This window comes from Stegodyphus dumicola, chromosome 1 (assembly GCF_044657685.1).
Source record: "Stegodyphus dumicola isolate Sdum_Otavi_A_Nest chromosome 1, ASM4465768v1".
In the NCBI taxonomy this organism is placed as follows: Eukaryota; Metazoa; Arthropoda; class Arachnida; order Araneae; family Eresidae; genus Stegodyphus; species Stegodyphus dumicola.
In genome coordinates this window covers 261,335,708-261,362,414 of record NC_140768.1, presented here as the reverse complement: position 1 = coordinate 261,362,414, position 26,707 = coordinate 261,335,708, and the positions used below count along the sequence as shown (strand labels likewise).

Here is a 26,707-nt window from a genome sequence, read left to right as displayed (position 1 = left end):
TTTAGCCATCTTTACACCTCGGCCACTAGAAGGATATTCATATAAAGTATTCAATGGAAACCCACCGCAGTAATCCGCTTGATGGTATGAAAAAAACCCGGAACAAACTACCAGTGTTCTTATCCGTTTAACTTGATCATTGTTAGGAAAAATCTCAGAAGAAACTGTTTAATTACGTGTTTTATGCTGTGTAAAACTATATGGAAGTACATGTGGTGAAGATGCAACTATTGTTTGAACATTTGTCATTATTATATTCTAAAATATTTAATTGATTGCATAACTGAGTAATTAAAACAAGAAAAATCGAGTAACGTAGCTCTTACTGAATTTTTCCATTAGCTAGTTAAACAATAATTATGCATTGAACTTGAACAATTACTCTGTCTTCTGTATATATATAAAAAAAAAAAAAAAAAAAAAAAAAAAAAAAAAAAAAAAAATTATTTACCTGTAAGGCTGTATTTTGTCTAACTCTAAACCCTTTTATTATATTATTCTCAAAATTCAATGGTATTAAGATAAAAGTTATATACGACGGTAATAGGATATAGATAGGTTATATATTATTGAATGAACACACTGCTCATTTAATTTTGCCATTAGTAGTTACATAATAACTATGTGACTGCTATGAACTGTGAAAAAGGAAAGAAAAATGCAGATGACTGCAATCTATGCGTTATCACAAAATATCATTTAATCTCCGAAACCCAAGAACTAAATTATTAAACATTAATGGATGAATTAGGGGATGGATGATAAAAATATCGAAGAATTCTTCTCACAAAATTTTAATCTTATTTCCAGCCTCTCCCCCCTTTTTTTTCAACACAAAAGAGTGTTAACTCAAAAAGGTTATTAATCTCGAAACGGGATATCACAGTAAAAGGCTGAATCACCTATCAAACTGTTGCCACCAAATATTATCGCCCTGCAAAAGAAATTAAGTAAAGGAAAATGTGCATGAATGTAGGTATGTTTCTCTCACTGTGAGAAAACGATGGTGCCTAGAACCATCAAATTTTGAATAACGTAATCCTCCACTCGAAAATGGCATATAGAAGCCCAAATTTTGTATTTCGAATTGGTCTTATTATCTATTTTATATTTTATAAAACTTTAACGAAATTTTAACAAACTCAACGATTTCAAAGCGAGCAATAGCAACACTGTACGAAAAAAAAAAAAAAAAAAAAAAAAAAAAACGTTTTTATCGCCAACGCGCGAGACTGTCTGTCGGAAAGATATGCTCATTTAAAAATTATTTTGCGATATTGCTGTTGAATTGAATTTCATGGTTTAAGTGCGAAGAACATGATATTTAATAAATAAAGGTAACACACAAAACGTTAATAGAAAAAGAGTAGCTGAAAGCTTCCATTTTTTTTCCCAAAATCTTTGCAAACGTTTGTATAAAACAAATATCAACGAGTACTAATAACAAGACCGTATTAGAATATATCAATGTATTACTCGAAGTCATTTTATCTTTATTCTTTTGTAAGATTTCCATTCTCTTACCAAAGTATATTTTATTTTACGAATAGCTGGGATATAGAGTGAAAATGTTTTTCTAATTTTCCTAAATGCCAATTTTTATTTATTTATTTTTTTTGTTGTTAAAATGAATTTTAAATTTATATAACTCCCTAACTATAGAGAACTTTGAATATTTGAATTAGAAATTTTACTTAATTAATTAACGTGTTTAAATCCTTATTTTAGATTTAATTCTAATTTGAATATTTCTTTCTATTCTGTTTTTATTCAATTGATTAAACAATTTTTACGCACGTTTTTAGTTTGAAATTTTATTATTTTATAAAACACATTTTAAGAGTCTTACAAATAAATCCGAAATAATTTTTTCAATATTCTTTTGTTCACAACAAATACAAATATTTTTAAAACATTTCTCATGCATTTCAGTACTAATAATTTAAATAATTCAATGAGAAAGATGCAGTACTGAGAGAAAAAGTGTATTTAAATTTTCAGTTTAACATCCTTATAAATGTATATAGGTATTAGGGATGTTAAAATAATTGTATAATAATAATAACATGTATGTTGGTTTGTGCATTAGCACTGAAGGCGTAATGAGTTTCCTCAGGCGCAGTTTTCATTAAAGAATCATGAGTCAGAAAATTAACTACGAAATCTTTATTTAATAAAATAGGAGATTTTTGCTTAACTTAAGCATAACAAAAAGTATAATCTTCACAGACATTAAAACACTGAATTATCGAAAAGGAGATAACTTACATACAAATATAAGTCATACATCTTCAAGCATACCTATTTAGGCAATAAGAAAAAACAGGAACATACTTTGACACCGTACCTGAAAAGAGTACTAACTGAATTAGACCTCTGGCCGTGATATAAGCAGCTAAGGTGAAAGTCAAATATACTGCATTGCACGCGAACTTTACTTTCTCTCGCCAATATATATCTTGGCGCACGTTCGTTTCGTATGCCCTTCGAGTTTCATTATGCAAAATACCTAAATTTATGCTAACAATGTATGATATCAATATGAAATTCTGAAAATAAATTTATTAATAAACGAATAAAATCTTGAGTCAAAACTTTTTTTCAACAAATTTTTCTCTTTTTTTCCTCTCTCTCTCTCTCTCTCTCTGTGTGTCTATTTTTAACTCAAAAGGGACTATTAGACTTGAAATGGTATTTTGCGTTGTTTCATTATAAATTTAATATCACTTTTGAAATTGTTGCCACCACATATTATCACCCTGTATTATTTCTAAAGAAATTAAATAATGAAGAATCTGCATGCATATATGTAAATTCCTCGCATTGTGAAAAAATGTTGGTACCTAGAGCCATCAAATTTTGAATAATGTAGTCCTCCACCCGAACATGTGCACTTGGAAGCCCGAATTTTGTATTTCGAATTTGTTTTATCATTTATTTCATATTTTGTAAAACATTAATAAATTTCTGATTAATAACCTGAACGATTTGAGAGTCAGTCGTGGCAATACTGTTCGGAATAACACAACATGCGACATTGTTGCCATTTGGAAAAAAGTAAGATATTTATCCTTCAGTTTTAGTTAACAGACTCAACTCTATGAAAGCTATGTGTTGCTGCGGCCGGAAATAAAGTACGTTTACCTTCCACGCGCCAGAGTGTTGCATTTTCAATAAAGCCTAAGATACTTTCAAATTTCATTTGGAAGTTTACTGAGTAATAAACTAAGCGATTTGAAAGCAACGAGTACAGTTTTCTGCTTTTTAATGTGATTGATTTAAATAAACATGTATTAAAATCATGAGACGCTTAATTAGAAATATTCAATACTTTTAGGAAATTATACTGGTTGTACTCATTAAAATCATTATAAACGTTTTCTTTTTTATGATAACTATTTTAAACGGCTGGCTATGCGAGCTAGTCTTTAAAGAAATAATATAATGAATACAAATAAAATAACGAAATAATAACAGAATAAAATAACGAAATAAAAAAGAAATAATATAACAAATATAAAAAAATATATATGGCACCCTCTAACACTCTAAAGGTATGCTGTTTTTAAATATTTTATGATTCTGCTGTTGAATTGAATTTTATGTGGCGTATGTGCAATAAACGTGATATTTAATAAATAATGTTAACAGATAAAAAGTTAATAATAATAATAAAAAATTCTGTTAACTAGGTTACTCAGAAAATTTAATATTAGTATGATGAACTGAGGAAAGATTGAGGGGGGTGGAATTAAAAAAAAAATATGCCAGCACTGCATCAGGAATCCTAAATGCACGCTGCGATGCATCTTTTAAAAATTTTGAGGTATTGGTGTTGAAATGTATGTGACGTAAGCTCGAAGACAATGATGCTTAATAATAAAACTAAAAAGGAAAAAAAAATATACAGATAAAAAACGACAGAAGTAGTGAATGCAAGGGTAGACTTGTAAACTGCTAATTCAGCACAGTATAAAAAAATTAACAGATTTTTTTGAGCGACCGTTAAAATATGAAACCTTTCAGATTTTATATTTTTCTTTCATTTTTAAAGAAATTTTATCAGAAGTTCAGTGATTTATTTTTCAAAAGATCATTTTAAAAAAATTAACATTTTTATACTACCAAGAAGTTTAAAAAGCAATGTTGAACTGCTACATTCTGAATAAAATTAAATTAAGCAGCATTGATCGAAAATAGCTTCCTGATTTGCCAAGAGCCTTCAGTTTATATTTTTTCACCCACTACCTCTCCCATGTGTTATTAACAGAAGTTTCAAACAAGGTAGCTTAAACACTGAGTTCTAATTTTAAAGTCGATATAGCAGTAGTAGAGTTAAACATATTTGAACATAATTTATTTCCTTTAAAAATTTTTTAGCACCTGTTGTCCGAATAAAATACCTTTCTTCACCGAAAAAAAAAGTTATCTAGGAGACTCTCGGTCGGTGCGTTAGAGAGCGGAGGAGGAGGGAGGTAGACGCGGGAGAAGCATTTTCTCGCACTCCCTCAATGGGCTGCCATAAAAAAAAATAAGCGCAATAACCAGCCAAATATAGGAACCTTGCAGGTTGAAAAAAGACAAACAAACCATCTCTCTCGGCCTGGGTGGGCCACAGGATAATGAGCCGTTAGGTTTTATAAATAAAACCCCTCCGCGTTTCCTCGCACGCTGATTGGTCGCAGCCGGTGGTAGTCATAGCAACGGGAGTGTTTAATTGACGTGTGTGGGCCGGACGGACAATACACACTTCTTGGTCGACGTTGTTTGTTCTTACTGCCACCCATTTATACTCTCATCAAAAAGTCCACTCTGACCCTAACCAAACATCCAGATGACATAACATTCAACAAAAATCCAGGCCCCTCCTTCCACGCCGTCCAATAAACTAGGAGAGAAGTTGTTAAAAAAGAAGGAAAAACAACAGGGAGGGAATGAAAAAAAAGTAAGAAATAACAGTCGCGAAGAGATAGAGAAAAGGTCATACATTTAAAACGAGAACGCTTAAACGCCTCGCTCAGTTAGCAAAGATAAGAGCTCTCGGATGAGATGCCATACATGAGTGTTAGTAGACCAGAAGCTCTCCTCTCACTTTTTACACGTGAACTGTAAGAGATAGAAAACGCGAGTCATAATCTCGCCAATTATCGACTTCGACGAGACAAGAGCGATTGAGTATTTATTAATTCTCGTTTTAGATCGGAAGAGATTGGCAACGGACGTGCGCGCGGGACGAAACGCATCTTGCCGAGAGAAGTTCTACCGGCGGAAATTTATGTTAAATGTTCCTTCCAGGAGTTGGAAGAACTTTTTTAGTTTTCGCGCAAGTAGTCGCGCAACAAACTGATTTATTCTGTGAGCTGCCGGACGTTCATTGTTGAATTTCGCATTTATTTTTGGCTCTGCGTCATTTGATTTGTTTGTGATATGTCAAGTGTGTTTGTTTCGCATTGTTTTCTGAATGCAGCAGTGTTAAGAGTTCGGTTCTGTTATACAATTCTGTAGGTTGACAAATTTTGTGTTCAAAGTCGCAAAAGAAATTTATTAACAATCTTGAATATATGCAGATACCTGAAACGTTAAAAATTAATATTAATTTATTATTTTTGCCTATTCATTGCATTTAAATTAAGCAATAATTTCTATGGCAAAAACGTTATTTACATAAACTAAAAATTCAATTTTTTATGACTAAAGAAACTGTTCATAACATGTATGGGAAATGTGCAAAATGCTTTTAAGAGAGCTGCAAGGATTTATATATTACTAGAAAGTTTACTTAAAAGTGTGAATTTATCACTAATGTTTTTTTTTTTTTTTTTTTTGACTATTCAAGATAAATAATTATTCATCCAAGTGCTTGAAGATTTCTACTAATGAAATTATTTTCACTAAAAATTATCTGAAAACAAATCACTGCTTATCAAAAATTATTTTATCGAAAGTTGTGTGTTTGTATAAGCCAAAAGTATTATTAGTGAGATTTCTGAAATTTTACAGACAATGGATAACATAAATCTTTTATCGGAGATGGAAGGATTTTAAAAATATTGCATTTATACCTGCTTTGTAAACTTTCCGAATGCGAAATCAGAACACGTGAAATCTACCTAGCAAAAAACGAAAGGGAGATTTTTAGGTATCATATTACAGAGGATAAAAGGTGGAAGAAAAATATCCAAGATAAACTCTTCCAATATTTAGAATTTCGCATTAATAGAAAGTCCGGCGAAATAGAATATAAACAAAGAGCTTGCTGCATTATACTACACGAGGAAATAACCAGCTGTCCGGTGTTCCCAGATAGTTTTCGGAGAAACAAAACCGGGCTGCCGCGAGCGCGAGTTTTTCTTCTTCGTCTCCAGAGCCATCCAATCAAAATGTGATTGATATGTTTTTGTAACAAAGGCCCCGCCGTGCGAAAGGAAACACTGGAGAGCTCGTGTCCCTACAACGCGAAAGGTTTATTTTGCTCCACTGTCCGCCTTCTGTTGAATCTCAAAATACTAGGGGGACCCTCGCCTCAGGGGTACAGGAGATCTCCCCGTTCTCTTGATGTTGTTGTCCCTGACAGAAAAGATCAGTTGGTAATTTCACAGCTCACCAAAGATAGGAGGAGAGGTGGATGCTGCTATGTGTGGGAGATGCTGTCTTAGTGGAAAGAGAGAGACTCTGTATAGTATATAAACTCTCGGATCTTTTCTGAAGCCAAGTCTTATTGTTAGAGATTGCAACTTGGGCACTGGTTTGGAGTTATACCAGTTTTAGAACAATTGCCTCGGTTAGAAAATATTAGAAATAATTTTTGATTTATTTCTTCACTCAAACATTTTATCATTTTAGGTTTTAAAAGAACGTTTGGAAGACGAGGATTGTATTTTTATGCCACAGTATTTGTGACGTTTTATTATTAAGAGAATTATTATTCTACTGTACAAACTTTATATTAACCATATTTGAAACAATTTATCAAATGAACACGCTTGCAAACAAAACAGTATTGACTGTTTTCTTCATGCCCCTCATATTCTCGGTGGATATTACAGTTATTTACTGAAACAATGGTTTATATCTTTTTGCTTAAAAACAACATCTTTGGAAACGGAACTGAGTGAAAGAAGTTAGCTGCACCTGTGGACAAATCGACATAAAAAAAAACATTGCTATTGTGGACAGTTATTATCCAGAAATGGCGAATCGTTATTTTCCCGTTTTTGCTGATCCTAGAAACTTTGTCTATTCCCCGGGAATGTTGTATTCCCACAGAGGAACGGATGGTGTGATTGGAAGTTTCCGACATATTCCGGGGTACGATATGAACAGAGTGCTTGCCCCATCGCAGACTAACCCGGTCTCAGAAAGTGGCAGAACAGACCCCCCTCTGCAGAAGCCCCCCTATTCATACATCGCTCTAATCGCTATGGCTATCCGCAGTGCGCCGGACAACAGAATAACATTAGATGGTATCTACAAGTTCATCATGGACCGGTAAGTAATAATAGTTTTGCTTTGTAGTTGCGTTCATACGCAACATCTTCAGAATTTATTTTAATTCATTCGTAATTCAATTAGAAATTTTTGAAATTAAATGTTGAAAAGCAGAAAATTTCTTTAGTTTTAATACTTTAATTCAAAAAGGAAATTTTATAATTCTATGTTTTTAAAAGTAATAAATAAAAATAACAATAAAAATGCATGTAGTTTCTCAGTAATATAATAAAGGATTTTTTTTTTAATTTTTTTATTTTTAAGTGCAGTACAACTTTATTTTATTATTATTTTATATTCGAGAAAGAAATAATGTTTTGTGTAAATAGGTAAAGGTTATTTGTTTAGATTTGTTTAAATAAAAATATTTTCTTCGCTTAATTTAGCACAAAAACAATAATAATAATTAAAACTAGATTATGTGCTTAGTTTTGGATTCAACACAAATATAGTTTTGAGTTTACTTTTATTAAAAAAATGTGTTAGTTGTATTTTGTACTAAAGTGAGTAAATAATAAAATACTGTACGTAAGTAATTAACAAAATATTAGCGGTAAATAATTAATAAAATACTGCAAGTAATTAATTAAATTTTGTACTGAAGTAAGTTTTAATAAAATACATACTAGATAAATAATATGCTATAATGCATAATCTTTGATAAAATAAAAGGCTATGGGAAGAACAGTAATTTAAACTACATTCCTTAAAATTAATCTTAAAAAAATGCTTTGTTTTTAATACTGTGTTTAAAATAAAATTTAAAATCGTGGATTTTTTTAACATACTAAAAAACTTGTATATTTCTATATAATAATATATAGATAAATATGCAAATTTTCACATTAAAAATCAACATTAAGAGAAAAAATAACTCTTTCATGTGGCAAAAAAAAGCAGTTGAATCAATCAATAAATTAATTTAATCTTTTTAAAATTTTTTTCCAACTAATTTTTTTAAGAAATCGTCTTTTAATGTATTTTTTAATTCTTTTAATCGACATGTGATATTTAAAGTCTGAGATGAAAGTATTAGTTTGTTCTGTAGAAATATTGAAGTGAAAGTTATGATTTCTTTAAATGTTCTGCTATTACATTCAGTACTTTTTAGCACGTAAAAATCACATTTTTCTGCAGTGAAAATGAAGGGTATATTTATACTATTTAAAAGCTATGAATATTCTGAATAATATTTAATACTCTGATAAGTTAAAATTAAAATAACCCCATAAAGGATAAGAATACTTAGATATCTAGGAGAAGAACAATGTATATTTGGAACAATAATACATAGTATGATTTGGAACAATAATTCTTAAAAAATTAATTAATAAATAAATGAAGAGAAAATTTTCCACTTTGTGAGATATCATCTTTTAAAATTAGGCATTCGTGAGGTTATACGAGTTCTCTAACCTCTTATAACCTCCGTGTAGGCAAGTTAAGTACGAGAGTGACACAATATTGTAGAGTGATCATGTCTTTGAAAAAGATACGCGAAATTAGACATAGTAGTATATTTTTATGGGATTTATTTTTTTTATTGAATTACTGTATTTTACAGAGCTGTATTGCGTTCATGTCATTGAAAAAGATTAGCGAAATAATAGAAAGTAATATTTTCATGAAATTAGTTTTTTTATTAAATTATCATATTTTACCAAATATTTTATAAATAAGGATTTAAGGACAAAAATGATCAAAATGAAACTATAAATTAGTTTATAATTTTAATTTTCAGGTTATTCCTCTGGTTTTAATTTTACGCTGTGTATTTATTTTATTAGGTATTAGTAATTTTTTTTTTTTGAACTGACAAACTGATTTATAAAAACCAATGCAACATGCTACTTTAAACCAGTGTCACGTGGAACATGTTTTTTTTTTACTCAAGCTAATTACAGATATTACAATCAAGCACATTCCCAGCATTGTGTACAGTGGCATGACTTATTTCTTCTAATCAAGCTCATTTGTAAAAGGATAATGAAGTGTATAAATGTTCAGATTATATCACTTTTGGAATATATCATACTATGCATTCTTAATATTAATTCTCCGGGTTCTGTTTTAGTGTTTTTTTACGTGCAACATAAATAAGAGATTTTTTCCCCCTCTTTAAAATTTGTTAGAAGAATACGACGTAAATAACTGAGATTCCCCCCCCCTTTAAAATTTCGTAGAGGAATTTTATGTTATCAGGTCTTTTTCGCGGTTAATTAATGAAACATAAATTGAATATAAACTTCATATACATTTCTTAAATTTATAAAAGTCCTCCGTATATCAGTGACACTAAGGTATTTGATGGCATGTTTCGATCCACTATATAGATTAAAAACGTGCGTAACATTTGCTAAGTATAACTGTTACCGCTAAAGTGCGAAAGTCGTTAATATGCACATTACCTACCTAATCTGCAGATTAACTGATTTGCTCCGTTAAAGTGCGGAATCAGGAGTTTTATGCATTTTATCTATGTAATGTGCATATTAACGGCTTCCGTATCATTAAGACTCAAAAGTTTGTTTCTCTCATTTCCTTTCCCTCTCCTTTCACTTTTCACATTAGTACTAGGCATTTGCTAATCTGCACATTGCGTACTAGCTGCTCGTTAAACTGAAAATAAGATCTTCACTGGAACAACAGCAACGTTTCTGAACGCTTAACGTTACATGATAACATAACGTTAACATAAATAGCATAACGTTTCTGTACGTTATGTTATTTAATTATTTTTCAATATCTAAAAAATTAAGTTAATAGAATCAATCATCAATCAATTAAAAACTAGTATAATACTAACAACAAAAAAAAAAAAAAAAAAAAAAAAAAGGTTTTAAATAGAAATTACAATTAAGGAAATGAATTTGCAAAATATACGATAAAATTATGCGCACTTATTAGTTCATTCTAAAGATTGGTGACACATAGCTATTACATAGCAAAAGGATTTTGCAACAACCACACCTATCTGTGTTACATTTAAATTTGCAATAACATTTTCTGAAATCCTGCAGGATCAACAATTTAAAAGTGTAAGTTGCGGCTGTTTTAAGTGTATACAAAAGTTGCTGTTGTTCCAGCAAAGATCTTGATAATGTGAAGATAATCTAGGTAATTTTCAGATTAGCTAGGTAATTTGAGAAATGAAACGGTTTTCCTCACCTTAATGGATCACCCTAGTTAATTTGCAAGTAAGCTAGGTTATAAGGTATTTCTCCCGCTTTCTTAACATGCCTTCGTGGTGTAGTGGTCAGAAAAAAAAAAAAAAAGAAAAGAAAAGAAAAAAGGTGGTAGATGATGATTCTCCACCACCATGATTTGGCGATTGGGCCCCTTAATCCCCAGTCGCCCTTTAGAAGGGGCAGTACATAAGGTATTTCTCCCGCCTTCTTAACATGCCTTCGTGGTGTAATGGTCAGCACGCTCGGCGCGTATTCGAGAGGTCCGTGGTTCGAATCCCGGCGAGGGCATTGCTCATTTTTCACATCTCTGCTGCTACGAAATAACCTAATGTCTCTACAGGATAATCTGCAGAATAACTTATTTCTGCACTTTAGAGGTAACATAACTACTGCTTCCAACTTGCATTTGCTTTCTATCGAAAATAGTTTATGCTTTCCTGTTTTAATTTGATACGGGATCAGTTGTGCAAGAAAATATTTAATGCAGTTCTTTGTTACTCTATATAAAATCCTAGTGTTCCATTTAAAAACAGTTAAAGCAGATTTTTTTCTGCTTTTTAAAATGTAAGCTGTGCAAATAATTCAAAGTAATTTACAAATTAATTTGAGACTTAATGTTTTCTTGTCAAACTTCTTCTTCCGATAGTTTCTAGTCTAACTTCTCTCGATAAAACAGGAAAGGATTTTGTGGCCATAAGAAGAAACTTGCCCGTTTGAGTCTAAAATTAAGACAGGCTTCTGTCTTCAATTAGAATTTATTTTAGAGAAAACTCTTTAATGCATTTCAAGAACAATTTTGCTGTGTGAAAATGAAAGTCCTGTGACAGATTCTAAGGAAATACATTGAGCTTTTCTGTAAAACAAACGGTTACATAAAATTAGTTTTGACTTAATAGTTTATTTTATCTTATTTTTATTGAAAAAATATTTCGTAAATGTCAGATGCAATATATCATTTGGGCATTCATAAATGTCAAAATTCAACCTTATGTTTGGGACTGCTTTCGAAAGAAAAATCACAGTACAATGAATTTTATTATAAGTATGAATTTTACAATTATTAACTACAGTATTAATGGTACAATTTTTACTGATACATGATTTTAGTGACAAATATACCTCTAAAACTTTAAATATTTTGTGATCATAAGAAAATATGCAGATAACAATCGAAAATTATTTTTTCTGAAAAATTATCAGATTTTATGTGGTTAAGAAAAATTACTCAAATGAATAAATTTTTCTCATAATTGTGAACTAAATAAAGGTAAATTGTTCTTTGAACTCTTAATTTTTTCCCCTGATTTTCATAATCTAATTTCAAGGCACTAACGAGCTTTCAAGCACTATATAAGGAATTTTTCAAAATAATTTCTATACGGTTAAATCTTTACGAAAGTTTATTTCGCTTTTATAAAAGGTCTATAATAATTTATTTTTCCGAATCTAGGAATCAGGAAGAAATCTAGTAGAATTTTCGTTTTCCCTCCCGTAGAGGAGAAAAAACGAGATGGAAGCAAAAATACGCTTCAAAGTTTATTTGTGCAATAACTGAAGAAGTTTAATTAAACTGTGAAAGAAACATAAGTTTGGAAAGCTTTGCAAGTTTTTTAAAGATCTATACAAAAATATACGACAAAAAAAAAGTTAAACTAAAAAAGGAGGTATACTGTCATAATTTAAGCTTTGCGCATCAGCCACAGCAAACGATAAACTTCGAACTTGGACAGGCAAACAAAGAAACTGCAAGCAAGGTGACCTGACAGACATCGACGACAATAAGATATTAATAGACATCATGTTTTTTTTTTTTTTTTTCCCCTCTCTTCTTACACTCCAGTTTCCTGTATCTCCCACTATCGAATCTCTGACAATTAAACTCGTCCTCATCAGTACCAGAATTTCTACACTTTCACAGATTCTGCTGCTAAAATAGTTTCCGAAAATGAAATTTCATTGTTCCTGAGTGTATATGTTAGATGTTTCCTGTATCATTCTTGTTTTTAGTGGTATTTTAGGTTTTATGTGTTATCTGATATGGTTTAGGTTTGTCTGCAGACCTAACGACAGTCGATAAGCACGTCGATATCAATAATGACTGTTGTTTCTTTATATTACGCCACTTCCACCTGCGTAAGGCTTCACAGATATGCTTTATTTTTGTAAAGCGGGGGAAAGGGGTAAATGCTTGTTTGTATTTAATAATGAGCGTGTTAAATGAGGCTATGAATAAGAACTTGAAAGAAACGAAATCATCTTATACTGCTAATCAAAGCTTGCGCTTTTATTAAGCTGAAATTCGTATTTTTTAATGCTTAACAGTATATAAACAAATATTTTACTTTATTCTTTTCTGATGAGCATGACTTTTAAATTTATAAACTAATAACAAATGCGTAGCATTTAATGTGAAGCAAATAATTTTCTATTTCTTAAATCCTACATAGGTGTAGGTTAAATAAAAATTAACATACGTTTTTAAACGTACGTTATAAAATCATATACTGACAAAATGTAAGACAATAATATAATTACGATTTCAAATATGTTTGAAAACAATTACACACATAAAGAGAAGAAAAAACAGTTTATTTCAAAGTGAGAAATGTAAACATTTTTGTGATTTTATAGAGTCATTAGATTTTATTGATGCTGGAGACGTGAAAATGAGCAGTGTACTCCCCGGGATTCGAACCCTGTGCATCTGGAATACGCATCGAGTATGGTTCCGATTACACCACGAAGCTACGCAGAGAGGAGGGAGAAAATGCCTTATGTACTTCCCCTTTTAAAGGCCGACTTAGGATTAGAGGACTCAGACGCCAAATTCTGATGGTGACGAATTATTGTCCATCAGAGTCCTTCGGTTTTCTGAGGCTGGAGAAGTGAAAAATGTACAATGCCCTAGCCCGGGGTTCGGACCTCTCGAATGCGCGTCGAGTATGCTTCCAATTACACCACGTAGATATGCAGAAAGGAGGGAGAGAGTTCTTTATAACTTTACGGTCATTCTAAGTGGCGGATATAGATACAGATGAGTTATTGGATAGATGTATTAAAAATGCGTTAATAATAATGTACCTCGTACAGGAAACTCTTGTCAACTACCTTTACTAATTTACAGGTGTCTCTTGATGTAATTACTGAATTAATTTCTCTGCTTCGAATTTCTAAGGAAAAAATCCTCTCAATTAAGATTTTTTATTTTGTACATAAATGTAAAATAGAAATGATTTCGAAATTTCGGTGCTTTTTAATATGTATTCAGTTTTTAATCCTTCAAGTTGTACGAATATTACTTTCTCAGTTCTTTGTGATAAATACAGAAAGTAAATTATCGCTAAAATCGAAAATCATTGGCTAAGTCATGGGCAAATCGAAAATTCGGGAAATTTCGAGAATTCCCGGAATTTATCGAGGCGGTGTTACCTACTGACATTGCTTTGCGACCTGATAATGGTGGCTTAAAAAAGATGAAACATAACTGTAAAATTTATGCAACAAGAAACGGTAAATTCATAGGAAAACAAGGATTACTGACATTCTAAAATAGTCTACCTCAACCCCGTCGTCTTTAGTTCCTCGCAAATTCACTGATCTAATTCTGTACTAAAGCGGGGAATTTTCATATCCCCACCTGGAGGATTTCATTTAAGTGTTATAAAAGTGTCTTCAACTATATGCACACAGACAACTCTTTGACAATATTAATACCTTCGCATGGGTGTCCCAACAACTCTAATAAGATTAGACTTCTTCATGACACCAAACTTCATACGGATGCAGAAGATTTACATTTTTTCCAGGGCATTCTTGAATCTTGTAGAGTTATGATCAACGTGAAAAAAAGGGGTGGCAGGCACCTTTGTGCAAATTCGCAAACTGAACCTGCTTTCCTCACGAAACTGAATTTCATAATGGTTCTGGCACATTTGTATCTCTATGAAATGGCATTCATGCATCTTATCGAACAATGGGCAACGTGTAAAAGGATTAATGCCTTTTACACGTTGCCTGCGCCGGTTAGACTAGCCTCTGCCTTAAATAGCGAAGTCCAAAAGTCAAAGATTTTAAAAATTGCGTGCATTTTTATTATGAAGCTAAAGGAATTCTCTTAAAACTAAGGAAAATGGATTCTTTTTAAAAGTTTCAACCAATGTATTACAATGGTTATTAAAAATTCTGATAGAGAATATTTTAGATAATGTGGTAAAGTAGGGAGTTATGCTGTCAACAAGCTGCGGTTTTTTATTAACCATTTCCACAACCAAATTTCTATTCATTTTGTATTCATTGGTATTTTGTATTTATTGCTTTCCGTTTCCTTCTGAATAACCTGACATTATTTTAAACAGTGTATTTTAAACCATGTGTGAGGAAAACAAGTGGGCGTTATGGTATGAAATATGAAGAAAGGATTTTAGCGAACATTAAATCCATAATGAAACCCCTAATTACAAAAGTTTCCGTAGATTTCGAGACTTTATGACGTTTCTTTGTTTTCGTCTTTTTCGTCTTTGTTCTTTAAATTTAACTTTTCATAAACTTCGATTTAACTTGAAATATGGTGCTAGAAATAGTCTTCAAATTCACTTTTCTTTCATTTATATACGAAGAGGAATTAAAAATACGTATTTATTAAAAATAACATATTTTTAATAAGTAGAAAATTAGTATATGTTTTTAAGCTTACGTTATAAAATGATGTACTGACAAAATGTAAGAGAATAATATAATTTCGATTTCAAACATATGAAAAAAAAAACAACAATTTCATATATAAATTAAAAAACAGTTTATTTCAAAGTGAGCAACGCGGTAAATATTTGTCATTAGTTTTAAATACCTCGCTTGGCCACTTTATCAATCAGCGACACTTTTAAAAAAGAAGTCTCCAAGTTCAGAGCTTGTTTCTTTGCTGTATTATAGTCCTGCACATTGAGGAATTAATAACGATTGATTTATATATTGAATAGTTCATCAAAACTCTTTTACCTAAGGGTCCGAACATATACAGTTTATTCGTTCTAACAGATCAACTGAAGCTTTAATGCTGAAAAAGCATTGCCCTCATAAACACCGTTCTGTTCATAGAAGGTTGCAATTTAGGGAAAGTTTCATTTAAATGAGCAACAGAGCTTTAAATGATAAATTACTTCCTATGAAAATAATTTTGAAACAGTTAAATCATATGGATATGGAATGGAGAAAGGTGGTGGACACCCATTTTTTAACCATTGACAATGTGGGTATTGTCCAGCCACACTAGATATCCAGAAAAATTACACTCCACAGGACTTACAAGGGATCCTGCCAGGCGTTGCTTGCAATGCTTTGTATTTTACGAGAAATTAAATGATAAATTACTTTCTATGAAAATAATTTTGAAACAGTTGCTCACGCAGGCTTGTACACGTATAAAAATATCCAAGGCAATAACTTTACGGCGTCTCGAATTTTTGTGAATTTCGAATGTTTTAATTTTTTTTAATAAACTGTTACATTAGCTTTATTCAGGCTCCTCCAGTGGAGTGGGAAATTTTAAAAGTACCCAATTTTTTTCATGAATCCTTTATTATCAGAGTTTTTTTACAGATTTAAGTATTTGCATAAAGTATGTCATTTTACTTTTTTCAAAATAACACCTCTCAAGTGAAAACCATTTATATGCAAAATTTCTTCTAATTTTGATAGAAAATTTTCCATCACTCGACAAAGCAGGTCAGGTTAAATCCGTGCAATTTTGTCTTCATTTCCGGTATGGGTTGCGACCAATCAACACCATGTTCTTCAAAAATCCCCAAAGAAAAGGTCTCATGCAGACAAATCTGGGGATCTCGAGGGTCAAGAGATGTCGTCATGCTTGGATATGTGTGCGTCCAGAAAGACTTCTCTTAAAGCAGCCAGTTATTTCATCTACTAGCCTACAGTCTTTGATGTAGTGAAGGGCGTCTGCTTGATGGCCTGGGGTGCCGCAGGCACATCTTACGTCGCGGTTCAGGAATCGCTGATAGTAAGCTGGAAACTTGCCATGTCCGGTCAAAGCTTGCGTCATGAAGAAATTAGAGCGGATGCGTTTGGTGCTTACATTCGGGAAGAATCGGTATGTAATCCGTCCATTGTCTTCTTCGTGCCATCTATCTTGCCACACGTCACAGAGGTATTTTGTAATGAGGCGTTTAGCTGCATCTGTTGATATTGGAACTTCTACATCTATTGCTGGTCTGGAAGTTGCTGCCTTGGGATGAGCGTCCGCCAGCTCGTTTCCATGGAGTCCAGTGTGGCCTCTAACCCAGCATAAGAGAATCCTTCGGTCTAATGAATTTATTATTTCTTTTAGCGTTGCGGCATGTTCCGCTACTTTTCCTCTTTTATTCATCGCTTGTAGAACACTCATGCTGTCTGTAAAGAAGCTTATCCGTTCTGATTGGTGTTCTCCTGCCCATAGGGCTGCCTTTTTGAGAGCCTGTGACTCTGCTTGGTATACTGTTGCGTCATCTGAGAGCCTGTAGCCTTCTCTGTGTATTTCTTGTCCGTGATAGAACGCCACGAATGCGGCGCCTACTTGATTGTTAATACGAGATCCATCTGTAAATATCTCTAGTCCTTGTCCGGAGGGCAGGATCTTTGACCAAGGAATCCTTCTAGGGGTTGCTGGATGTAATTGAGCATCGTCTCGTACTTTCTCTATTGCGTCGAATTGTAGTATGCATATACCATCTTGAATGGCATCTTCTTTATAGTGGAGCATTCGGTAGATCATCTTTTCTCTGTGCGCCTTGAGATCGAGGGGCAGGACTCCTGCTAGGATCTGCAAGGCTGCCGTAGAGGTAGTCGTGAATGCTGATGTCATTTTTAGCAGGGCGATCCTTTGTATCTGTGCTAGTTTCGTTTGTACTCTGACGGTGTCCGACATCCATACTGGACTGCCATAGAGAATCATTCTTTCCACTGCCCGGAGATAGAGATCTTTCATAATTTTCCCTCTTAATGTCCATCTTTCATTCATGGTCCGATTTATGCTGTTTATGATGATATTCGTCTTATTTCTCATTTCGGTTAAATGGGGAATCCAGGTAAGTTTCTTGTCCAGCAGGAAACCCAGGTATCGTAGGGTGTCTTGCCTTCGCAGTGGGATGTTATTCCACTTGATGCGAGGAGGATTTGACTCTATTTTAGTACCTTTCGGGAATAGAATCATCTGCGTTTTTTTCCACGCTGAATTTGAGTTTATTTCTTGTACTCCATTCTGTGAGTTTGCTAAGGGCGATTGCTGCCTTTCTCTCTATGATTGTGCGATTTCCTCCTTTGATGATTATAATAAAATCATCCGCATATGCCTGGATTGTTCCGGCATCTTCAAAGTCTATCTGTAAGGCGGAGTCGGCCATTATGATCCATAGGATGGGGCCGATGTTCGACCCTTGAGGCGCGCCTTTGTAGTATTCTTTTGTGATGCTAAGACCATCTCTATTGTAGGTGACCTTTCTTCTTGTGAGATAGCTGTCAATTAAATTATAGATGTTTCTAGGGCAATCATTTAGAACCATAAATTATCGCCTTAGGAGAGGTTCACTGTGTTTAGCTTTCCCATTTAGGTAAATTTTATTACTTCCTTGTGCAAAGTAAAGGAAGTTGTGTTATTGCGAAAAATTTCAGGTATCATTATTTCAAAGGATATCCATTTTGACAGTTCCCGAATCCATTTGGCCGATTTTTTTCGGGTGACGTTTGCATGTAAAGCCCCTTTTTTAGACCCCTTTTTTGGATAAAGAGCCCTTTTTGCCAAACTCTTTTTTCCACATTCGCTAATCCACGTTCGGGCAGTGTGTAGTATATTACAGTAACCTAACCTGATATAATATTCGCAAAAGTACACTGCAGAGAAATCCTGTTTCAAACGACCTTTCAAGCGGCCGAGCTGTACCTGCAGTGGTCCAAGGTTTGAATCCCGATGAGGGAACTGGATGAGTCCGTTATCGTGTTTTTTTCCCATACGTAACAGAGACACGAGCCACTTTTTCCTAAGAAGTCCTCCATGAAGGCATCTCTCCCTTTGGTAGATAGTACTCGAGTGCGTAATCAGATATACCTTACGTATTTCAAAGACTGAGTTATGACTGACTGTATAAGTTTGCTGTACTTCTGGAATGTGAGAAAAAGTTTCTTGAAGTTCCTTGAAGTGGTTCTCCATTGCATGTCAATGCTAACAAGCGATTTCGGAGGTGAACAATCTTTTTTAAAAGAAGTGTTACTTAAAGAGGAAAATTTGCATGTATTAAGTGGAAAATAAGCCGTCGTCTAATTAAACGCTAACTTGGTCCAAAATAACGTTGCTGAACACATTCTCAGGATTTAAATGGTTTATAAATAATTTAGTTACTTAATAAATAAGCATCACATTATACTATAGTGCTCCGTATTGCTGATTATTTTTCTGGTTGATCTACCTCCTTCCGAAATATAAACAGTGAATTAAAATATAACATAAATAGTTTACCGTGGACATTTTTGCGAATATTATTATGTGAAAATGTTTAATGAAATGTTAGTATAAATCCTAAGCCAGGGAAGTTTCGTAAAATTTTACTACCTACCCCGCGACCGTGTCGTAAATTTTGCTTCTTTCTATAAAATTACTACTCTATTTATGTCCCTTTGAAAACTACTTACTTAAGATTATATATATAGTGTGTGTGTGTGTGTGATTATAGCAAAGCCTCGAGGGCTATCTGCCTAAGAGGAGGGATGCCTTCGTGGAGGACTTTCTAAGGGAAACTGGCTCGTATACACGTTACACATGGGGAAAACCACGAAAACGCCCATGCAGCCAGCCCGTTCGCGGGATTCGAACCTCGGACCGAACTACCAGTGTTCAGCGACTTTACCGCTCGGCCGCTGGTGGGCCTTAAGATTATATATAGACTGACTGAATATGAATTCTTTATCTGTAACGGTTTTAAAGAGGAGTAACTTAAGCAAGTCTTTTATTTTAGTGCGTAATTGAAATATAATAATGTACGCGTGTAATAAATATATTTTTGACGAAAATGTATTTTTTCATCATTGTATTTGTGGAGCTAAATTTAAATGTTACACTTTTCCTTGTAATGTGTAAAACTATAACTTAATCATAAGCAGGATTTAAAGTGGAAAAATAATGCTCAAATAAATATTTCTTTCTATAAAATACAACATAATAGAGCATTTTTATCTAAAGCATACTCACAGCGTAATAAAATATGTATAAAAAGATTTCATAGTTGTACTACAACTTTCACTTTTACAGGGCATTTGACTTTAATTAAATGCACTGTAAAAGTAAAAAATAAAATGTTAAGTTTACTGCAGTTGTGAATTTTAAATCGAAATCGGCCAAAAAAAATTTAATGAATTAAATATAATCATTTTTATAAAAGTCGTTTCTGTACTATACTTCTCTTTTCCCTTAAGGTATCTATCTGCCTACGTTCGGAGCACTTTTTTTTAAAAACATAGAATTCTTATTAAATATATATTCATTTAGTAAAAATATGATATCAAATCATGAAAATAGGTAAATTTTTAGGAATATTTTCATAATTTTTTTAAATATATGCAATTTTATGCAAATTTTTAGGAGAATTTAACACTTACGTTAAATGTCATATATTTTTTCCCACGGCATATATTTCAATTTTACTTAAACTATATACTACTAAAACACTCATCTGTGTTATGAACTAAAATGTTTATGATATTTCTAAAATTTACTAAAATATGTGTAATTACATGAAAAAAACAGTTTTTTGTAAAATATTTCTTATCGTTTTATATAGAAATGCATATAAAACAATCAAATAAATAAATAGAACTTAGATTTTAGCTTGAAACCTAGTAAACAATATAGAAAACACTATAGTGAAATTTCATAGAGATATCTATGGAACATTTTGAGTAATTACATTTCTTGCATGTAAAAACACTACAAAAATTAGTTTTCCAGAAAACGCATTTAAAGATTTCACATTAACAGAAAAACTGTTCTGTTGTATTTACACACTTAAAATTCTCCACATTTATACATCACACCCTCCATATCTTCATACTTAAGTAATTTTGATTTCCTATTTGATTTTAATTTTTTTCTGGCTATTTTCGAAATGAGTGACGAATGACGCTTCGAGTTCTTTATTCTTTCATTATCAATTCCAAAGTAATTTTTAATCATTTCTTGTTCGATTGATATACCTAAATGTTCAAACACAGGAAGTAATCCAAGATACCCAGAATTAAAAATTAAAACTGCTATATATGTGCACCCAGCAACATAGTCTTTATACCTACAAAAGTTTCTTTCGGCGAGATTGTCCATAATACATTGTTAAAGCTTTCGTTGCAATTTTGAGTCATTCCATGCAAACATTTTGAGAGTAAGCCTTTATCACATAGACTCATATATGTAGGCTTGATAATGTTCAAAACAGATTCAGGTAGACCTGGATTTTTTTCTGAAATTTTCAATCCGTTATGTAGTGCTCTTTGATACCTGCACCAACTGTCTGCTCCTACTGGGCACTGTCCATGCATTTCTTTTTTCTTGCTAGAACAACAATGGAAAAATGCAGCAATAACTGCCGACTGCATACTTTGTAAATTTCCTACGTTGCTTCGGATAGCAATTCCGTAATAATTCTGTAATTTATCAATAAATTTATCCGTTAATTTGCCTTTTCCACCTAACCCTTTTTTTGGTTTTTTTCAAATTTCGCAAACGGGTACCAACTCTTTTTTGGACATGACCGATACACTCTAGTTTCTTAACCGAGTCTTTTCCATAAATGTCTTTTACTTCCATATATGCTTTGGAACCTCCATCTCCAAAGTACTCAATATACTGCAGCTCTCGACTTTTTGTCGATCTTTCAAATATTCGGTATGCTCCGACGACTTCCATATTTCCAGCTGAACCCTTATGATTCGAGCATACATGATCACATTTTTTATAATTGCCATTACAAATTCTGCAATACCGAGACATTACTTCCAATTCTAAAATTTTACCAGTGTCAATAGAAATGACAGATACACAACCATTCAGTGATGTATGGCCACGACGCTGCCAAGTACCATCTACAGAAACACCACAAGCTGTACTTTTCTTTAAATTTCTAATTTCTTTGGCAGCTTCTTTCATGTTCTGATTAGATACATATTTTACAACTTCTAACAATTTGCTTTCATGCTGCCTAAATGCTGTTTTTGATATGAATGGCAAATTCAAGGTAAACAACAACTTTTTACCAGATGTGTAACCTTTGCCAATAAGTCTTAATCCAAGCACCAAGAAAGAATTTAAAATATTCTTATTTCCATTTTGGGGAGTTGAAGAAAATGCTTTTATAAATCCACATTTGCATTTCAAGCTAAAGTTTGAGCAAAGTCCAAATTTTGAATCTTCTACTAATTGCAAGCCAGTTTTGAAACACACTGGACAGCAGAGAATAGAAAAGATAGAAGCTAATTTTATAATATCAAATATTCTATTTCCTTTTAAGTCTTGATCATTCTTAACAGTCATAACATCTGTAAATTCCAAAGTTTTTAATTTCGATGAGCTTGCAGTTGTTACATCATTATCACAAACAGTTCGAGTCCCAGTTGTATAACGGTTACCGTAAAAAGATCGCTTTTTACTTCTCTTAGATCTCGCTTTTGGCATCTTAGAATACTTAAAACAATTCGACAAATGTTCAAAAGAAAATAAATAAAAGAAGCAAAGAGATAACTATAAAAATTAAACAAAAATAAAGCGTCAATATGCGTGTAGCAAACGAATAACAAGCATGGAACAAATGTAAAGAAAAATCGCAGTGTTTCCAGTCCCAATTCTAAAAATTAAGGCAAATAATTATTGCCAGAAACAAAACAAAGTACCCAGAATTAAAATGAAATGTTTTAGCACAATTTACATACAAACAGGTTAAAAAAAACACTGATAACACCATTGTTTACCTTTAAGTTTAGCCTTTTAAATCGCACTTCCGGTCTTTCTGCTTTCACTTCCGGTGCAGTTAATTGGCTATATCTTCTCTTCTAATTATCGTAAACGTAAAAATGAACCATTTTTGGAATCCTATAAAACTGACATTTCAAAGTGGGCAATAAAAAAAATCTAATTTTTTCGCCAAAATCGTTTTTTTAACGTAGGCAGATACCTTAAAGTTCTGTTAATGTCTAATGCATTTCATCTATGCGCGCCTCGTGGTTTTTTATTACACATGACCAAGAACATCAGGATAGTTGAAAAAAATATTTTTTACTTTTATAGTACGCGTTTAATTGAAACCATATAGTTTAAAAAGTTTATATATATATCATTTTATACTTTTTAATCTACAGTAAGCAAAAATTTAATAAAGAAAGAAAATTACCGCTTATGAATACAAGAAAATTTTTCCATCTATAGCATAGAACGAAGTATACGAGCCGTAATTTCTTTCTTCCAAAGTTTTCCAATCTATTCATTAGCGTAAATTTACATTCAGTTCATTTACATTTCTGCTTGACTAGAAAATTGTGACTTATTACTATTTTACATAATGGAACTATTATTAGTGAAGGATGAAAGTTAACTTCCAAATTCGAGAAAATCGATTTGAATACTTGAATTTTCGAAAGAAAAATTATTTAAATTGCCAAAACATCTCTGGTATATATTTCAAAAACTTTATAACTTATGTGTAGATTCATTTGTTACACAAGAGAATTTTGAATTAAGAAAAAGAGAGGAGAAAGGTAGTAAACATGAAGCAGAATTATACAGTGAAAAATTATTACAATTTTAATTATTAAAAAAATAAAATTATAATAAATATGTTAAACATTTTATAATATAAACATTTAGAAGAATAATGAATAATGAATGAGAATTTAGAATGATTATTTTATTTAAATTACTTAAAATATTTAATTTTATCATCGATTTCATATTTTCTTACATGATTTACGATTACCAAATGTAAGTTTTCATGTTTTCTTTTTTTTTTTTACTTCAGTACATTCTGTATTTACATTAGCTAATAACAAACGTTGAGAGGCTAAATCGTTTTTCAGCCCGTCAAATAAAAACCACATACTGGGATGGCTACAATTAAATAATGAATTAGTGCGTTATGAGAGCCTTCACAACAATTTGTAGTTTTAAGAGATCTTTCGAAGGCTGCTTCATAACGTTCAACTGAGAGGCATCATCAAAGTGCCTAAAAATGTTAATTTATTTCTAAAATTTTAAATTTCTGCAGAAGTTTTACAACGTTTTTGGCTCCAAACTTGAATAACTACATTCAAACATCAATTTTTATCGATACACATCAAAGTATGCATAAATAGAGTAAAGAAACAAAAATTAATTATTAGCAGTTACAGGAAAAAAATGTCGTACAGAGGCAGTGTATAAAATATTACAGTACATGCAAAATTTTACTACAGTTTTCATGCTTTTATTTATCGCCCCTGAAAAGGTTAATGTGAGCATTTGTCCATGTGAACATATTTCATGTGAGCTTTTTTCCGTGTGAGCATATTTCTAAGTGAGCATTTTTCCATGCGAGCCTTTTTCTATGTGGTCATATTTCCTTGTGGGCTTTTCTCCTGTGAGCTCCTTTGACCATTATTCTGTGAGCATTTTTCCTGTGGGCTTTTTTCCTCTGAGCATTTTTCCGGTCACCGCGAGATACATACATACGTACGTATATACTAACAGACGTAAAGAAAAAAACTCTTTTCTGAATCCATTTTACAATCCTTTTTGGCAAAAACAATTTTTTATTCTGTCTGTACGTCCAGATGTCACGAGAAACATCGTTCAAATGGTTTCGAAGAAGCGATTGAAATGCGTATTTTCGTTGAAATATGACACCCGGAATTTTTTCGCGATTACAGTACTTCTATACTTCGAACAAGGAGGTAAAAAAGTTGTGTTATAAAAACAATAAGATAGCAATTAATAGCAAATTTAGTGAAAGAATGCATCAAGGATTTAAAATTATTGAATGGAATTAGCTTCTCACAAATGAATGAGAAAACAAACATCGAATTAAGAAGATAAACTGAGTTTCATATTTCTAAAGAAATAATAATAAATCAATAAAACGTAGTTTGCGTTAGCTCATATATAACCAAAGATGGCGTGTTGGTTATTGATAATAGAAAGAAATTCATTCTTGTTGAACTTGCAATATGCATACATACGTACTTTACCACAGCTGTTTGAATATCATTACAGCAAGAGAAATGAGATATTTATGGTAGTCCAAGGTTTTAAAATTATTCATTTAATTAATGACATCTTTCTACTGAAGTGATGAGAGGTTCACATGCCATGCTTCTGCAGCAACGTATTATAGAGCCAGATAAACATAAAATTTGAAAATGATTACATACTTCTGTCTATGATGATGATCTATGATGATTCTGACATCTCATATTTTATCATGAGATTGGAATACTTTTTATCATGCGAAGAATTTTCTTTTACTTTAATCTTCTGGGTATATATTTCTAATAGTTTTGGGACATTCGAATCTTCGCATCTCACGAATCATGAAAAAGTATCGAGATTCGAAAAGAGGAAGGTTCACTTTTTTTTTCCGTCTTTTGAATATTTTGAGGGCTAACCTAAAAAAACAACTGAACGTTTTAATTCAAACCTTTGGAAAGATTACTTTTACTGACGTGAAATAAAAGCTTGCATTAAAAACAATAACGCGTGTGTTCCAGTTTCGGAAGACTTGGGTAATTAATATCATACTATATAGTGGCAATTTCTGGATCCAACATGCCTTGTGAGAGTTTATTTGTATTAACTGTTTAATTTTATCTGTATTAACTTTTTAACTTTATCTGTATTAACTGTTAAAAAATGTTTCTCCTATTGTAATTTTTTTTACTAAAACCTATTCCGGGAAATCATAAAAAAATTTAAACTGTTACTCAAACGTATATCGCCAGATCATACCAGAAAATGAAACTCAAGATTTCAGAGCTTTAACTATGTATTACTTGCAAATTTAATTTTTATATTCTTAATAACTATAGATGTTTAATATTAGAGGAGTTAGAACAACAACAATCAGCGTAATATTCATAAATTTGCAATAGATTAGTTTCGAAAGTTTAAATATAGAACCTGTTTCTTCAGCTGCAGACGTGCAAATGAAGTGTCATTTCAATAAATTTTCAAGTTATGAAATTTGCAACTAAAACATAGTTAAAGCTCTAAAATCTTTAATTTCATTTTCGCGTATAATTTGATGGTACATTTGCACTTCTGCAGCTGAAGAAGAGTGTTTTTTAATCAAGCCTTCGAAACTTTACATTTCTAATTCTGTAACTTCTTCTAAACAGTATATTGAATGGTTGTATAAATAATCGTAAATCTAGAACAAACTTCCAACTGTTATACAAAACTCCAGTTAACCCATACAATAAAAAGCGTACAATCTCCGGTTAGAGGGAATGTACTCAAATTGTCAAATATGAATTTGAAACAACGAACTCAAAATCAGCAACGAAGAATGAACTTAAAAAAAGATTCTAGCTCCTTAGTTGCATGCGGCTTGAGTTCGAGGCTACTGCCTTAGGGTACAGATTGCCATAGTAGCCTTTTTACTTCCTTGTGCGAAGTAAAAGAAGTATTGCAATCAGGGAAAATTTTGTGGAAATAGTCTATTATGACAATTTCTGAATCTATTTGGACGATTTTCTTGCGTGATGCAAGACCGCAGGTACAAGAGCAGGGCCAGATTTACGTATAAGGCTTAAGCTATAACTTAGAGCCCCCACTTTCTTGGGAGCCTCCCCGAAAATTAAAATATAGTATAGATAGTATTAAAATATATTATAACAGACTTTATAAAGGGTCCCATATCTCAAATATACTGGTGTGCAAAAACTAAGGACGAAGTCGAAAAATTAGCATACCAGAGAGGCAGAGCGGACAGAAAGACCAATCAGGAGATTAAGTAAAGTGATGTACGGTAGCACATGCG

The 26,707-nt window shown here is 32.2% G+C and overlaps 1 protein-coding gene across 1 annotated transcript in view; it reads left to right on the top strand.

Annotated features, from left to right (window-relative positions):
* The first annotated feature begins 5,021 nt into the window (after window positions 1-5,021).
* The window catches only part of LOC118190362 (uncharacterized), a 41,433-nt gene continuing 19,747 nt past the window's right edge, over window positions 5,022-26,707 (top strand). The window contains exon 1 of the mRNA XM_035361067.2: window positions 5,022-7,488. Within this exon, the coding sequence (XP_035216958.1) occupies window positions 7,190-7,488 (299 nt within the window). The 5' untranslated portion in view covers window positions 5,022-7,189. The remainder of the gene's footprint in view (window positions 7,489-26,707) is intronic.